This window comes from Pelophylax lessonae, assembly GCF_965119305.1.
Source record: "Pelophylax lessonae genome assembly, chromosome: 3".
NCBI classification, from domain to species: Eukaryota; Metazoa; Chordata; class Amphibia; order Anura; family Ranidae; genus Pelophylax; species Pelophylax lessonae.
In genome coordinates, this window is record NC_138770.1 from 168,614,797 (window position 1) to 168,633,040 (window position 18,244).

The 18,244-nt window shown below is 42.3% G+C and overlaps 1 protein-coding gene across 1 annotated transcript in view; it reads left to right on the top strand.

Moving 5' to 3' along the window:
- Positions 1 to 18,244, top strand: part of PCCB (propionyl-CoA carboxylase subunit beta) — a 57,036-nt gene that overhangs the window by 5,734 nt on the left and 33,058 nt on the right. The window contains exons 2-4 of the mRNA XM_082252561.1: positions 644 to 763; positions 11,818 to 11,886; positions 11,970 to 12,026. Coding sequence (XP_082108687.1) covers positions 644 to 763; positions 11,818 to 11,886; positions 11,970 to 12,026 — 246 coding nt within the window. The remainder of the gene's footprint in view (positions 1 to 643; positions 764 to 11,817; positions 11,887 to 11,969; positions 12,027 to 18,244) is intronic.

An 18,244-nucleotide genomic window follows, 5' to 3' on the forward strand; every position in this document is an offset into this window, starting at 1 on the left:
TATCTGTGTAGAAGAGATTAATAGTAAGCGACTATCAATGACCTGAAATGCTATGAAATCTGTAAAATAGCAAGTCAGCGAATGGATGATTTTCACACTTGTCTAAAATATTTTTGTATGCTATAGCATTACCAGAACCTTTTATAGAAAACCCCTGAACTCAGTCATTTGGAGTGGTGTTTACGTATGTTTGGCTATATAGTGTTCAGTGGTGATTTTTGTCCGGAATGACATTCTACCTAATGGAGAACGTTGTAGGCCTTTCATGTCTAAAGTAAACTGAGTTATGGTAACTTAGATCTAGAATCATGGTGAAATATAGTGAGGGTGCCTTCATTCCAATATCGATTAGAGATTCTCCTCCAAAAAGGAACAAGGAACTATTTGTTGGACCCACAGACAAAGTGACATCCAAAATGTGATTTATATAAATCTTTTTATTACAAAAACAGCAGTAATTTAAATACGTGAATAGGTTAAAAGCATGAGGACGGCTGATACAATGTAAAATCAGCACTGTAATGGTGATGGAACATGACCTTGATTATAAATACAAACTACAGAGACATCATTTACGGATTTAATATATTACTGTTTTTTTAATAAAGACTTATGGTAACTTGTGTCCTATCCTGTATTTCAGGGAAAGCTGACGGCCCGAGAGAGGATTGGTCTGTTGCTGGATCCTGGCAGTTTTGCAGAGTATGACATGTTTGTGGAACACCGATGTGCCGATTTCGGAATGCAAGAGGACCAAAACAAGGTGCATTTTCTCCTTTCTCTGCTCTATAGCAATTCCTATTGGTCGAAGTAACACTTTTGTGTTTTGGCGCACTTGAGTGTGAGTGAAATTACACAGAAAATGTATGATGAGATTTGTATCATTATAGTCTGCATATAGTATGTAGGGATAGACCGATTATCGGCAAGGCCGATATGCACTTTCCCTGATCTATAGGTATCGGCCCCGGAACTGGCCGATATTTTTGTGACGTCATTCTGCCTTCTTAGGCCGCCTCTCTCGCCTTGGACAGCCTCGTCTGGAGTCGGGACCAGTCTTGTGGGAGTGTATCATAGCCATACACCCACCCACAGCAGCCCGGTGCCAGCCAGCCACCCACATCCACAGGCCCTGTACCAGCCAGCCACCCACAGCCCCTGTGCAAGCCACCCACCACAGGGTGCCAGACAGCCAGCCACCCACAGACAGGGTGCCAGACTGCCAGCCGCCCACAGGCCCTGTACCAGCCAGCCGCCCACAGGCCCTGTACCAGCCAGCCGCCCACAGGCCCTGTACCAGCCAGCCGCCCACAGGCCCTGTACCAGCCAGCCGCCCACAGGCCCTGTACCAGCCAGCCGCCCACAGCCCCTGTACCAGCCAGCCACCCACAGCCCCTGTGCCAGCCACCCACCACAGGGTGCCAGCCAGTCACCCACCACAGGGTGCCAGCAAGCTAGCCATTAAGCATTAAACAAAAGTTAACATGTTCAGTACCAGATTTGTGTCCAAAATTGTCTTTATTTTTCAAAACTTTAAATGTACAAAATATCGGCCCATATCAGCTGATACCGATACGTTGTGACCAAAATATCGGTATTGGCCTGAAAAAACCATATCGGTCTATCCCTAATAGTATGCATTTACCTGCACCATAAATATACAGTTGAAATAGGCCTCGGGATTTAAAAATGGAGCATTTTCTCGGTCTAGAATTTTTTTTAGTTTCTTTATTGGTTTAGTAGTGGTGGGTTTACAGAGATTGAAAACAATTATCGGCTCTTATCCTGTGCAAATCCATGATTTGTCTCTCAAGGGATTTGTGTTTCTTTTTTTTTTTTTTTTGTAACCTCCCCCCATCTAGGTCTTAGAAGACGGCTGAAAAATCTTTACACACATTTGAGATCAAGTTACCATTATTGAAGCTGAGCAGGTACACGAGACCTGGTTATTGGCCTGTATTAAAGGAAATCCTCAATATAAAAATATGGAAGTGGACTATTGCCTATTTGAAGTAGTGTTCCAGGTTTGAATGTACTCATAGTTTGTTTGGGCCAAGCTGGCCCAAAGGAACAATTTTCATTACTAAACAATGCAGATGACCTGTGTGCTGTAATAGATTGTACTAGCTTAGCTACATACAGTAGGTAGCACTGTGTTCTGGCAGCGACACAAGTGATTTCTCATCTGTTGCTGGAATTAAAGAGAGTTGAGTGCTTTTCCATCATTCAGGAGAAGCTTTGTATTTATATCACTAAATACAAGGTTTCCTCTGACTGTCTGAGGTGGAAATTGCAACATCATCTGGCCGTCTCTCCACCTCAGCCAGTCAGAAGACACTATGGGGTTGATTTTCTAAAACTGGAGAGTACAAAATCTGGTACAGCTCTGCATAGAAACCAATCCGCTTCTAGGTTTCTTTGTCCAAACTTAAAGTGGATGTAAACCTGATTCATTAAATTTGACCTGGGCACATATATCTGCAGTGTTTACTTATCTTGTCTCCAAAGCACTAAGTCCTGTGTCTTTCTGCTGTTTCGTTGCTCTGTTATCAGGATGATAACTTCTGACAAGTTCTCCGTCAGCCAAGATAAAACCAACCTGAAATTTGTATCGGGGATGGTGCTATAAATAGATTAGCAGAGAGCTTGTTTTGTCACAGCACAGCTTTACACATGCCTTCCTTTCTCTACCTATGTGGAGGGGGGCTTGTGCCTTTCCTCCAATCAGCTGTCTCCCAGTGTATGCCAAGAATCCACTCCTACTGATGAATGAGGAAGTAAATATTCTAACCTGATGTTAGAATTCTAAAGAATATAGCAAGCTGAAGACAGCAGATATACATGTAAAACTTATGTAGGGAGATTTGTTTATTCCCTGTGTATCATCTGAGTCTGTTCACTTCATTGGGTATGTGTGAGGGTTTACATCCACTTTAGATGAACAAACTGAAGTTAGAAGCTAATTGGCTACCATGCACAACTGCACCAGATTTAGCACTCTGCAGTTAGCAAATCAACCCCAAAGATTCCCCTGATTAGCAGAGAAGCACTGAGCTGCTCCCTCTTTATTTTTAGCAGCAGGCGGGCAGTCGCTTATACTGTTACTGAAACACAATGTCGCTTACTGTATGTAGCTAATGCTACTACAGTGAGGGGCGTGTTCAGCAGTGGAGATGTGAGGAGTGTGCCTTCAGAGCTCCAGCGGTACTATACAATCCTACTGGTAGCCTGCTGGCCCCTCAGCTCTCCTCACCCACTGACGGCTAGTGTAAGCATCAGATGTGTCTTCTATGTCCTGCGACATGGTGAAGATATGGCTAACTGGGTACAAATCTGCTGATGAGCTGCTTGCCAAATTTTCCCACACCTCCATCAAAGACAGAAGCAGACCACATTGGTTGGTTCAACAGCCCCTGCACACAAAAATCTACCGCTCCCTCTGCCGCCTTTCCAAGCTAGTGGGTCTATCCAAGCTGTGCCCACACTGAATAGCCCAGACACACAGCATGCTACCATGTCCTTACACTCTTCTGCTGCTGCAGGAAACTTAACCCTGTGAGGGAGGGGGAAGACACTGTTGGTACATCTCTGGCTGTGTAACAGAGGCTGCTAATACGTCGGGGACTGACACTCTTCAGATGACACTGAACCCACACTTCAACAGGTCATGGAAGAAAGCCATGCTTGTCAAGCTGCACTATCCAAGCAAACAGAGTTTGTGTTTATTCTAGTTACAGGATAAAGTTCATAGTATGCTGGAGCGATGATCTGAGAGCAAGGTGGGGTACTATTATTGGCTTGTTAACTTTCAAGTTTGTTTTTGTATCTATTCTCTATTTGAATCGCTGTGTGCTGACCATTTATAGAATGCTACAACAATCTATTACAGCGCACGCTGCTGCTGCATTGTTTAGTAATGGAAATAGTTAGTTTGGGACAGCTTGGCCCAAACAAACTAAAGTTAATTGAAAACTGGAATTCCACTGTAAGCTACAAGTTCAGGGCTGTGTTTATTGCAGCGCTATTTGTGAATTAGTGAGTCACTGATGTTGAAAAAGTATGTGAAAGCATATGGATTTAGCATTGTATTTTTCACCTTCAAAAAGGAGTCCTCAATGGCAGCACCCATATTTTTGTATTGACAACTTTTTCCTTTACAGTCTTATCAGAAGCACAGTGGGTGTTTAATATCAGTAGAGACTGAAATCTGTGTGTTTAGTCAGATTCCATCTGGTAGAGTTACATGGAGATAAGCGGACCAGAAGAGCATAATGTGTGGTGTGCTTATAACTAGGAAGCAGAGCCCTTCTATATAATGAGCAAACATTGAGCCATACTGGGTGCATATTTAATGTAAACCTATATACTGCAATACCGTATTTGAAACATAATCCTATCAAAATGTGTTATTGTACAATAAAGAAAACCTGTACTGAGGCAACATACAAGCTACTATTGTTGATAACTAAAAATGCCAGTTGCCTGGCTTGCTATTGGTGATTAGAATTTTTAAAACCGGGTTTTCAACAATGGCATCCTATGGTTTTTCAATGCATGTGTACTTAAGTCAGTGTCTTAACCTTTTTTCAGTTCAGGCACCCTTTGTGCAGAATGTTAATCTTGGGGCACCCCATTCTAAAATGTAAAAAAACAAAACTAATGGTTTTACATAACACAGCAACATCCACTCACATAGGACACCCAGAGTTTTAATTAGGTGATTTATTCTTCTAAAGCAAATACACTTTTGCACACTGGTACTGCCTAGTATTCCTTTTTTCAACCTCACAAACTATGGAACTATAGATGGGCACCTTAAAGACCACAACATACAGCGGTATACAATGTACGGTTAACAGCAAACACACACATCATAGGTTGAACTGGATGGACTGATGTCTTTTTTCAATCTCACAAACTATGTAACTATTCTATTGTTTCTCTGCCTCACTCAGCTAATGTGACCCCAGTGCTGACAAAGAGGGGCAGGGGAGGGCAAACAGGGATGCTGTGCAGGGGCCTGAGATCCTTCTTATCAACATCATTAGTTGTTAGGTTGCCAGCAGCTAGAAGGTTGTAATGGTGCATAATGAAAAACTGTGGCCCTCCTTTGTGTAAATAAAAGGCAGGCTTAATCCACCCTCTGGCTTGTTTACAAATTTTGGGCAGTTTTTAAGCATTTTTGCCAAGGCACCACTAAATAAACTTGAAGGCACTCTGGTGGGAAAAGGCTGCTTTAGGTTAATCTTTTTCATGTGTGTAGGGGGGAAAGAAACCTTTTCAGGCCCCATGCACACTCATGGATGGGCCCCTTTAGGAGGCTGACAGCTCCCTCAGCTATTTGTGGCTGACCACATGTATTTGCTCATGCAGTGCTTACCTGCGGATGATTGGCCCTGGATGCAGACAGTCTGCAGGTAATTGCTGCATGATCAAATACATGCAGTTGGCTGTGAATTGCTGTGGAAGCTGTCGACTTAATTTTCTTTGCTTCCAGCAAGGATTCCCATCCCCAGCTAATCACAGAAATCCCTGATGGGTCTCCCAAGGCTTATTTGCAGATGACTCCATTCATAAGTGTGAAGACTATTGTCCCCCTTTTAAGCTAATGTAGTATTGTTTCTGACCACTAGATGGGGGAATTCACATTTGAATCTGCACACTAATAGTGAATCTCGGTCAGCGAATTGCCCACTGCCTTCTTTTACCGTCTTTTCTATGCATGTCTGTAAATTCTCACAAGAGGTGCAGTGCTTTATCGGACCTTATTGGGTTGGAAATTATACCATTCTATTCATCTGCGCTTCTTATTATGGTGGACCCCAGGGGTCTATGTTTGAGAGGGAGATCCTACATTATCACTTAATCATGATTGGGAATTATAAGGTAGCCATAGCTAAGTATAATGCTTTCCTTTCATTTTGAAATGTCACACCTTCTTATTATAAAACTTATGGCATATCATTTTATGGCACTTGTGTGGCCTCTACACATACCTGGCATTGCATAAAACGTAGACGATTACACAAACAAACCCTTGTTTTTTCCCATTTATGTACAGGAGCCACTTTACCAGTTAGGGTGAGCCCACAGATTTTCTTTAAATAGCAATGCAATATATTGAATTCAATCAGTGAATTGAATTCAAGCAAAAAGCTTGTAATGCTATTCAGTTACGTTGCAACTGTGTCACATGCAAGAAAGTTTCTCAGTTTAGCTTAGGTAAAACATAGGCTGCCATTACCCACAGAAAATGCTATATTTCTAGCTGTCTACAGCTTCAATACTTTTTAAATCGCTGCCCTTCAGCAAGTTAAGTTGGAATGTTTGATTCATTTACTTGTTTTAAATCTTTGATTTGAGAGGCTTTGAAACCATCAGCATAATAGGCAAGTTAAAAAAAAAAACAATAATATAATCAGCGCAATAATCAGTTGATTGCGCTTCACTTTTATGTACACAATAATAGCCAAGTTACCAGCATCTTCATAGGGAAGTCAGTACTGCCAGCCCCCCTATATCTCTAGAGGTTTATTTGACTTAACCGATTGCGGACCGCGGCAAGTACATATACTGCGGCGGTCAGCCCCGGCCAGGCAAAGTGACGTATGAGTACGTCACTAGCCTGTAAGCTAATAGGGGGCGAGCGCGTGCCCCCGGAGGCGTGCTCCCGCCCGGCTCGTTCACGGACACCTCCGTCCCAGTCACTCGCGATCGTCCGCTGTGAAGGGAGAAAGGCAGGCGGCTAATGTAAACAAAGCCGCCTGTCATTCTTCCCTGTGTAACAGCACAGATCATAAGGTCCTGCTATGTAGGACGGTTTATCTGTGCTGTTACATGTAAAGCCACATCCAATCACAGTTAGAAACACGCCCCTAGGGACACACTTAACCCCTCCTTCCCCAATAAAGTTAACCCCTTCCCTGCCAGTGTCATTTTTACAGTAGCAGTGCATATGTATAGCACTGATTACTGTAGTAATGTCACTGGTAACCCCAAAAGTGTCAAAAATGTCAGTCAAGGGTCCGATCTGTCCGCCGCAATGTCGCAGTCCCGCAAAAAAAATTGCAGATCGCTGCCATTACTCGTTAAAAAAAATTTCCCTTAGTTAGTAAACGCAATAACTTTTGCGCAAACCAATCAAAATACGCTTATTGTGATTTTTTTTTTTTTTTACCAATCATATGTAGCAGAAAACAAATTGGCCAAAAATGTTAAAAAATTTAGATTTTTACTTTTTTTTTTTTTTTGGGAATTTCATATAAAAAAAATGTGAAAAATATTGTTACTTTTGCAAAATTTGTTGCTCTTTTTTTGTTTATACCGCATGATCAAAAAATCGCACAGGTGATCAAATACCACCAAAAAAAAAGCTCTATTTGTGGGAAAAAAAGGACATCAAATTCATTTGGGTACAGCGTCACACGACCGCGCAATTGTCCGTTAAAGTCACGCAGTGCCAAATCGCAAAATAGAGCCTGGTCAGGAAGGGAGTAAAATCTTCTGGGGCTTAAGTGGTTAAGTTCTGCGTATGCTGCTAGAACTAGATTCCAGAGAGCTACTTACACAGTGGGTTCAGTGTAAGGGTCTTCGGTGTGCAGCTTCCTCTCTCCATCTTTGCTTGACATACCGCCAGTGAGATTCAAATGTCTAAGGCTCCATGTACACGGGGCGTTGTTAAAAGTCCCTTTGAATGCTGGAATTTTTAGGACGTTTGACACGTCCGTTCGGTCGCGTTTGTACCCGCGTTTAGCGGGCGTTTAGCAGCGTTTGGGGGCGTTTGCGTTTAGAAGCGTTCCTAGAGGTCAAAAAAATGATTCCCCTTTAAAATGGAAAAACGTGAACGCTAAACGCGGGTCATCGCGTTCAGACGCGTTCGGACGCGTTTGTGCATTTGAAACGCCGGGAAACACACGTTCGAATGCAAATAATTGCGTTGTAAAAACAGTCCCTGAACGCAACTGCCTGCAAATGACTGTAAACGACCTGGTGTACATGGACAGATAAGATAACATGTAGATGGGTTCAGGGGCTTCTAAAAAAAACGCCCAACTGCTCCTAAACGGCCATTTCCAGCGTCCCTTGTACATGGAGCCTTAGTCGGGTTTGATTCCTATTGGTGGCTGTGTTACCCGTCTTCTGGCTAAATTTTGGGAATACCATCTTCTATATAATATAATATAATATAAAGGTAAGCTAAAAGGGTTTCCATATAATTAGATTACTGACAATAGGAAATTGGATGAACTAGGACACATGCCTGGGTGATAAACTGAAGCCCTAAGGAGTTGGCTCTACTTTTGAATGTCTCTCAAGGGTTCCTTTGCTTATTTTTAACAGTGTTGTGTATTTAAGGAAAAATATATCTATTTGAAGAGTTTCAGAAAACATTAGGATAGTTTTACGCGATCTTCATTTTAGCATTTATTTATTTATTTATTTATTTATTTATTTATTTATTTATTTATTTTTTTACACAACTTTTTGTTTTGTAAGCTCCCTCAAAGTAAAGCCACATACTGCTGATATCCTTAAATTGCTTCATAAAAAAAAAAAAAATAGTTGGCACAGATCTATAATCTGTTAGGACAAAGGATTTGCATGTTCCCTGATTAAAGAGAGCGAGAGGGAAATTTAAGGACAAGTAAACAGTTTACTATTTGTATCCTGTATATTTTATGTTACTCTTAGGCTGCTTTCACAATGCAGCACTTCTAAAAACATACTATGTGTTTTAAAAAAATGCATTTTAAATGCGCTGCATTACAGTGCATGTTGGTGAATAGCTGCTTTTAAAGGGCACCGTCGGGTACCAGCTCCTTAACAACCAGCTATTCATTGGTTGTTAAGGAGCCGGAATCTGTTAGAGTCCTTACCATCCAGTGAGAATGCCTCCCCCTCAGTGACCAGCATGTTCCAGCTCCTCTTGTGCAGGAGCAATGCTACCACCGGAGTGGGGTGGAGGCAGAGAGACAGCGGGACAACCTGGAGCATAAGGTGCATTCAAATGGGGGAAGCTGGAGGGCTAATAAAGATTCCAGAACTCCTGCGCTACCCTGGCGAGAGATAGGGGGAAGCCAGCATGTGCCAGCTCCTTCACAATCGGCTATTCACTGGTTGTTAACCACTTTACCACCGGAGGATTTTGCTGTCTTCCGTCCAGGCCACTTTTTGCGATTCGGCGCTGTGCAACTTCAACTGACAATTGCGCGGTCGTGCGACACCGTACCCAAACGAAATTTACGTCCTTTTTTTCCCACAAACAGAGCTTTCTTTTGGTGGTATTTGATCACCTGTGCGATTTTTACTTTTTGCGCTATAAACAAGAAAAGAGCATTTATTTTGAAAAAATAACAATATTTTTAACATTTTTTTATATGAAATTCCCCCCAAAAAACATGTAAAAACCAATTTTTTAAAAAAATTTTGGCCAATTTGTTTTCTGCTACCTATGTTTGGTAAAAAAAATCGCAATAAGCGTATTTTGATTGGTTTGCGCAAAAGTTATTGCGTTTACTAACAAAGGGAAAGATTTCTGTCATTTTTGGTGTTTTTTTTTTTTTTTTAACTCGTAATGGCGGCGATCTGCGTTTTGTTTTTTTTTTTTTTTTTTTTTTTTTTTTTGCGGGACTGCGACATTGCGGCGGACAGCTCGGGCCCTTGACTGACATTTTTGACACTTTTGGGGGTACCAGTGACATTACTGCAGTAATCAGTGCTATATATATGCACTGTTACTGTAAAAATGACACTGGCAGGGAAGGGGTTAATTTTATTGGAGAGGGAGGGGTTAATGTATGCCTGGTGCTTACTGACGTGTAGGGGGGGAGGTGACTGAGTGAGTCATGGACAGATCGGATGTCCAGCTATGCTGAACAGTCCGATCTGTCACTCCCTGTCACTATGGAGATGCGTCCGCTTGTGTTTACACAGGTGGGCGGATCTCCACACTAGATCCCCGGCGATCGCCGCTGCTCCTCCCCTGGCCCGACTCCCGCTGTGAATGAAAACAGCGGGAGCGAGCCTCCGGCGGCGCGCAGAAGGGGGAGTGTCTGACGACGTTAATACTACGTTGTCAGACGATAACGAGCCACTCTGCCGCAGTAGTATTACTGTGAGCAGACGTAAGTGGTTAAGGATGCCAGTGGGTGCTCGTCCATAAACAACCAGCATAGTGACCCCAAAAATGCACCTTAAACCAAACCCTGGGTGTGTTTTTGGTGTGTTTCCTATTGACTTCAATGAAAGGTGCATCTTTGGTGCACTTTTAAAAGTGCAGCAAAGGTGCAGCATGTAGGACTTTTCAGACAGCAGTGCAAACGCAGCACAGCAATGTGAAATATCTTCGATTTTAAAAGAAAATAATTTTAGCTGTGGTTTTGTCCCACTGGAAAGGTGCGTTCTAGCGTGGTAAAAGCACATCAGTGGGAAAGGGATCTTTCATCTATTCAACTACATAATCATTCTTCCAAATTTCTGTTAGTATCGCTTAAACTTCATATGTATGTCCAGTATGTATATACCCGTTTTGTCATCTCTATAATTCCATGGGACAGTTTTCTGGGCACCATGTCTAATAGGCTTAAAAGCCTTTTCTATAGCATTTTCCTAAACCATATTTTTTAAAGTAGGTTATTCGATTTTTTTTTTTTTTTTTTTTTTATTCCTCCTCCTTATTTGTTCAGCTTGAGAATGGCATGCCGAATGTGATATACGCACATATAGCTGAGTTTGGACAGAAACTAATTAACTTATTAGCCTGTGTTTGGGATGTGGGAGGAAACCATGTAAACACACAAGAAATGTGCAAACTCTGGTGAATATTTGAACCAAGGATCACAGTTTTGTAAGGCAAAGGTGCTAACAACTAAGCCACTGTCTAAACAAGCACAATAAAAAACAAAGCCACTGTTAAAATAATATAAAAGAAAATATAAGCCATACTCCATAACTTAACTCTTCTTTCTGTATTTGTCAAAAAAAAATAATTAAACTGCATACTTTGATGTCTCCACTTGAGACATCAGCATGTTCAGTTTCCACTGGAGTGGAGACATCAGTGTATGCAATTTTTTTTTTTTTGACAAATTAAAACAGAAAGAAGAGTTACGTTTTGAAGTGTGGTTTATATTTTTTATACTTTTGACTGAGAGTGGAGACGGGCCGTGATAATCAGCACTTGGGTTGTTCTTGTGGGATGAAAGGAGCAAGTCTGGAGTGGAGCCATGGGTTTAGGTATGTTCCAACTAAGCCTCTGTGTCTCCTGTAAACGTCATAGAATGTGTTTAATAAATTGACAATTTATCCTCTACTGCAGTGGTCTCCAAACTGCAGCCCTGGGGCGGTATGCGGCCCTTTACTCACCTTTATCGATACAAGACGCTATTCCTCTCACTGACACCAACAATGGGGCATAATTCTTGCTACTGACATCCAACAACGAGGCACTATTTCTCCCATTGACGCCAATAATGGGGCACTATTCCTTCCACTGATACCAATAACTGGTCACTATTCCTCCCGCTGACCCCACCCACTGGTCGCTATTCCCTCCGCCGACGGGCCGCTATTCCTCCTGCTGACACCGCCGATGGGCCGCTATTCCTCCCGCTGACACCAAAGAACCATGTTTACTCCCACTGACACCAGGACAATTTCTGCTCCCAATGACCACAGTCTGGCCCCCCTAAAGTCTAAAGGACAGTAAACTGGCCCTTTAGAGAGTTTGGAGACCCCTGCTCTACCAAATGGTATTCCACAGTTTTGTAGCTGGAGCTTTATATCGCTTTGTCTATTAATTTGTATTTCTTCTTGTAGTATCCCGGAGACAGTGTTGTCACAGGACAAGGCCGCATTAATGGAAGGCTGGTGTATGTTTTCAGCCAGGTAAATCCTATAGTGTGCAGTGTGATGTGGATATCCTAAACATGGAACATGTTATGTGAGAAGAATCTGTTATATTTTTACAGGACTTTACTGTGTTTGGAGGCAGTTTGTCTGGAGCTCACGCACAAAAAATCTGCAAGGTAAGTAAATTGGGAATAGTGTTAGGTCTTGTGTCTTATCTCTCGGACTTGGTCAGATATATAAAAAGAGAGGTGTGATGATGGATATTTCGCCTTGGGCAATACGCATGCTCCAACTTTGCTGCTCTTCGCTGCCCCCCAGCTGGCCCAGTATGCATTCTGGTAGGGCAGGGGTGTCGAACTCAATTTAATCGCGGGCCGCATCAGCATTATGGTTGCCCTAAAAGGGCCGGTTATATCTGTAAGATTAGATGTCCAGAGCACCCCAAGCCACCTTACACCCTTACATGAGATGTCAAGAGCCCCCCCCCACCATCAGAAGTCAAGAGTCACCCACCCTTCCCTACATCACAATGCACCCCCTTTCCTTAAGCTGCTGCCAGGAAGAAGATACGGGTGGATCTGGGAAGAAGTGCAGTGTCTGGAGGAGAACCAGAGGAGGGCTGGAGTCAGCTTTCAGAGTCTGCTGAATGCTGAGACCAGGGGAGGCAAAGGCAAGGTGGTGTTGCGGCTTCACAAAGAGGTGCAGGATCTTTAGGACAAGTTCCACCCTCCTCTCAGCTGCGGACTGCTGAGAAAAGGGCAGGCAAAGAAGAGCCTTTCTGCAGCTGCACAGAGGAGTGCAGGATCTGACAAAGGAGTTCTGTCCTCTCTGCTGCCGACTAAGAGATAAAGTGGGGGCAGAGACGGGGGGGGGTGCGAGGGCCACATGAAATGGCCTGGGTGGCCGCATTTGGCCCGCGGGCCTTGTGTTTGACACCTGTGTGTTAGGGCATTGCTGTAATGTGATGGAGGAGCCAACACAGTCTGGAGACAAGATTGCAATGCTTTCTGCTGCTGTAGAATTGATCCAGTTATGAAGTGAGATGCACAGCATTCTTGGAAGTTACTCCCTCCTAAAGCAGGGGTCTCAAACTGGTGGCCCTCCAGCTGTTGCAGAACTACAATTCCCATAAGGCATTGCAAGGCTGACAGTTACAAGCATGACCCCCATAAGCAGAGGCATGATGGGACTTGTAGTTCGGCAACAGCTGGAGGGCTGCCAGTTAGGACCCCTGCTCTAAAGGGTCCAGCGGCAGGACATCAGTCAAGCCGCTGACCCTTATTTTCATATTTGAAAGTGCAGCTGACACATAAAGGAGATGTCCATTTGGCAGGATGTAGGGGGTTAGATTGTCAAATTCCATGGATTCTGAGCAACACTATTTATACAAACTTGTCAATGGAGTTGCTATGGAGATTTCAGAGGAGGACTGGTTGGGTGGGGGTTGTTGTTATGCACATGCTCCTAAGCATTATTACTTATTATTATTAAGAAAAATGTCAGCCAAAAGGGTGAACAAGTCAGTTTTTGTGTCTTTTGAAATGGTGATGTACTTCCCCAGCATGTTTGCTGAGCTGCATTAGTTCAAATATTGGGACCAGTGTTAATCTTTAACTGTCAGCATGTCCTTTCCTGTTTAGTGTGTCAGTTGGCTTTCATAATGTACTGACTGTTCATTCTTTTTCATGAATTACACATTTTAAATATAGTTTAATGGCTTATTGTAAACCATTTGGGGGCATTAATAACGATTCCTGTGCTATTGTGCTGGCGCGAGGTGCGTTTATTTAAGCAGATTGACCTGTTTCAAGTCTATCCGCACCATCCACACAAGTTTTCCAGAGTGAAATACAAAATGTGGATTCTTACCCTAATTAACATATTGCTGTAGTTTTCATTTTAGAAAACTGCTGAAGATCCCCCTGGTAGCCTGGCAGACACAGCTCACATGCCTCTCTCTACCTGTGCAGTGCACACACTACACAGGCAAAGCCTGCACATACAGCGGGTATAATAAGTATTGAACACGTCACCATTTTTCTAGGTAAATATATTTCTAATGGTGCTATGAAATTTTCACCACATGTCAGTAACAACCAACGCAATCCATACATAAACCTAAACAAATACGTTTAGAAATGAGGTTATGTGTAATAAAATGGAATGACACAGGGAAAAAGTACAAAACCCTTTGTTGGTAAAGACACATCCTTTATTGAGAAACTAGTCGCATGCATTGCTCAGGTGTGAGTTTGGCCCATTCTTTCACACAAACAGTCTTCAAATCTTGAAGGATCCGTGGGCCTCTTCTATGAACTCTGACCTTAAGTTCTTTCCATAGATTTTCTATTAGATTTAAGTCAGGCGATTTGGCTGGGCCATTCTAGCAGCTTTATTTTCTTTCTTTGAAACCAATTGAGAGTTTCCTTGGCTTTGTGTTTGGGATCATTGTCTTGCTGAAATGTCAACCCTCGTTTCACCCTCAAGTTTGCCAGTACCGTATGCTGAAAAACAGCCCCAAACCATGATGTTCCCACCTCCAAACCTTGTTGGTATTGGGGTGTTTTTGGGGTGATGTACACTGCCATTTGATTTCCAAACATGGTGTGTATTATGGCATCCAAAGAGTTCAATTTAGGTCTCATTTGACAAGACTATATTCTCCCAGTACTTCACAGGCTTGTCTACTTGTTGTGCAGCAAACTTTAAACATGCTTTTTCTTCAGCAATGGAGTCTTGTGTGGTGAGCGTGCATATAGGCCATGGCGGTTGAGTTCATTACTTATTGTTTTCTTTGAAACAATTGTACCTGGTAATTCAAGGCCTTTCTGAAGCGCCCCACAAGTGGTCCTTGGCTCTTGGACAACTGTTCTGATTCTTTTCACACCTCTTGTGAGGAGCACCTGGTCATAGCCGGTTTATGGTGAAATTATGTTCTTTCCACTTATAGATTATGGCCACAACAGTGCTCACTGAAGCATTCAGAAGTTTAGAAATTATTCTGTAACCAATGCCATCAGTATTGAACATACAAAGAAAGGGAGGTGAAAAAAGACATGGAAAGCCAAGACATCAGCTGAGATCTATCAGTAATTAGAAAGCAATCCTGCTCCTTGTCAGTGCAAATTTGATATCCGCTGGTTCAGTTTCAACTGATGGCCTATAAAAAGGTGTCTCATTACCAAAGTGTCACACAAGAAACATGATGGGTAAAAATCAAAGAGCTCTTTCAAGACCTTTGCAACCTTATTGTTGCAAAACATATTAATTACATAGCACTATTTTCAGCATACTGAATTGGCAAACTTCATGTCATTGAAGGCAGGATGAATGAAAAAATGTACCAAGACATTCTTGATAAAAATCTGCTGCAATCTACCAGGATGAAGAAGATAAAACGAGGGTGGACATTTTCAGCAAGACAATGATCCCAAACACAAAGCCAAGGAAACGCTCAATTGGTTTTTAAGAAAATAAAGCTGCTAGAATGGCTCAGCCAATCACCTGACTTGAATCCAATAGAAAATCTATGGAAAGAACTAAAGATCAGCGTTTATAGAAGAGGCCCACGAAACCTTCAAGATTTGAAGAATGTTTGTGTAGATGAATGGGCCAAAATCATACCTGAGCAATGCATGCGACTAGTTTGTCCATACAGGAGGCCTCTTGAAGCGGTCATTATCAACAAAGGATTTTGTATGAAGTATTAAAAAAATTTCAGTTAGTATGTTCAATACTTTTTCCCTGTGCCATTCCATTTTATTACACACAACTTTAATTTCGGAACGTATTTTTTTCTTTCCTTGTATGTATGGATTGTATGGGTTGTTACCAATATGTGGGGAAAATTTCATGTCAATAGCACCATTCTGTTCGCTTTAATTGTCCCCACTCTCTGTATATACTGTATGTTTAATGCTGAAAAACATGCATCTGCTCAGCCTAGGAAGAATCAAAATCAAAAGTATCCATGCCCCTAGAAGTTTTCCACATTTTGTCATGTTGCAACCAAAAACGTAAATGTATTTTATTGGAATTTTATGTGATAGACCAACACAAAATAGAAGCAAAATAATAAATGGTTTTCAACATTTTTTACAAATAAATATGTGCAAAGTGTGGCGTGCATTTGTATTCAGCCCCTGAGTCAATACTTTGTAGAACCACCTTTCATGCAGTTACAGCTGCAAGGTAAGTCTCTACCAGCTTTGCACATCCAGAGTGAAATTTTTGCCCATTCTTTTTTTGCAAAATAGCTCAATCTCTTTGATTGCTGTTCACAGACGCTCTCCATCCAATTTTCAAGTCTTGCCATAGATTCTCAATTGGATTTAGGTCTGGACTTTGACTGGGCCATTCTAACACATGAATATGCTTTGAGCTAAACCATTCCATTGTGGCTCTGGCTGTATGTTTAGTGTCATTGTCCTCCTGGGAGGTGAACCTTCATCCCAATCAAGTCTTTTGCAGACTCTAACAGGTTTTCTTCTAAGATTGACCTGTATTTGGCTCTATTCATCTTCCCATCAACTCCGACCAGCTTCCCTTTCCCTGCTGAAGAAAAGCATCCCCCAACATGATGCTGCCATCACCATGTTTCACAGTAGGGATGGTGTGTTCAGGTGATGTCCTCTGTTAGTTTTCCACCACACATAGCGTTTTGCAAAAATTCAATTTTGGTCTCCTCTGACCAGAGCACCTTCTTCCACATGTTTGCTGTGTCCCCTACATGGCTTCTCACAAACTGCAAATGGGACATCTTATGGCTTTATTTCAACAATGTCTTTCTTCTTGCCACTCTTCCATAAAGGCCAGATTGGGTGGAGTGCACGACTAATAGTTGTCCTGTGGACAGATTCTCCCATCTGAGCTGTGGATCTCTGCAGCTCTCCCAGAGTTACCGTGGGCCTCTTGGCTGCTTCTCTGATGAATGCTCTCTTTGCCCAGCCTGTCAATTTAGGTGGTTGGCCATGTTTAGATCTTCACAGAACAGCTTTACATATACTGAGATTAAATTACAAATTAGTTGACTTCTGAAAGCAATTTGGTTCCACTACATTTTAGGTAGGGAAATCAGAGTAAAGGGGGATGAATACAAATGCATGCCACACTTTTCAGACATTTATTTGTAAAAAAAAATTGAAAACCATTTTTCATTTTCCTTCCACTTCACAATTATGTGCCACTTTGTGTTGGTCTATCACATAAAATCCCAAGAAAATGGATTGAATGAATTTTTGGTTGTAACCTGACAAAATGTGGAAAATTTATAAGGGGTATGAATAATTTCCCCAAATGTCTTTCAGGACAGCACCTGAGAGATTGTGGCTCCTCCCACCATCTAAGAAAATGTCTCTTCCACCAATGTTTTAAAAGGAGGCTTCTCCCCACCACGTCAGTCTTTATGTCCCCTTCGGGACGACTTTGGAAACCCTGTACTCTGATCTCACTCTCATTTCCCCCCCCCCCCCCCTGGTGGCTGGGGCCTGTCTGGGCACTAAGAGTCAAGATTACTTATCTGTGCACCTGTGTGTAGCCTTAGCAGGTTTTGCTGGACTCATGGGGGATTCTGTTTTGTTTTTTGGCATTTGAAAATCTCTGATCCGAAAAAGAGATGCCCCTCATGCAAATCTAAATTGCCAGAAAGGTGGAAGAGATTGCTATGTCAGGTTAGCATTGCTTCTCTGGTTAAAGAACGATCAACATCAGCATGCAGTGACATGATTGCCTCGGTCAAAAAAGAGCTTGATGCCATCATTCAGTCTTTCTGTTCATCTTTAACAAACCCCTCCAGTAGAGCTGAACGATTCTGGATAAAGCGAGAATCACAATTTTTTTCGCTTAGCATAAAGATCATGATTCTCGAGCAGAACATCTTTTACATTATACAAAAATATGGACTAGCTTTACTGTTTAGTGTGTTTTTTTTTCATTGAAGTGTATTTTTTTCCCAAAAAACTGCGTTTAAAAGGCTTCTGCGCAAATGCAGTGTGACATAAAAAATTGCAACGATCGCCATTTTATTCTCTAGGGCAGTGATGGCGAATCTTGGCACCCCAGATGTTTTGGAACTATATTTCCCATGATTCTTAACTACACTGCAGAGTGCATGAGCATCATGGAAAATGTAGTTCCAAAACATCTGGGGTGCCAAGGTTCACTGCTCTAGGGTCTCTGCTAAAAAAAATATGTATAATGTTTGGGGGTTCCAAGTAATTTTCTAGCAGAGAAGACTGATTTTAACTTGTAAGCAAGAAGTGTTAAAAAAGAAAGGCTTAGTCCCCCCCCCCCCCCCGAGTCCTCATAAGGCCCACTGTTAACCCCTCTGGTGGATACAGATTTGCATCCCGCTACCCAGGAGGGCCGCTCTCCTGCTCATTCCAATGAAGATTCA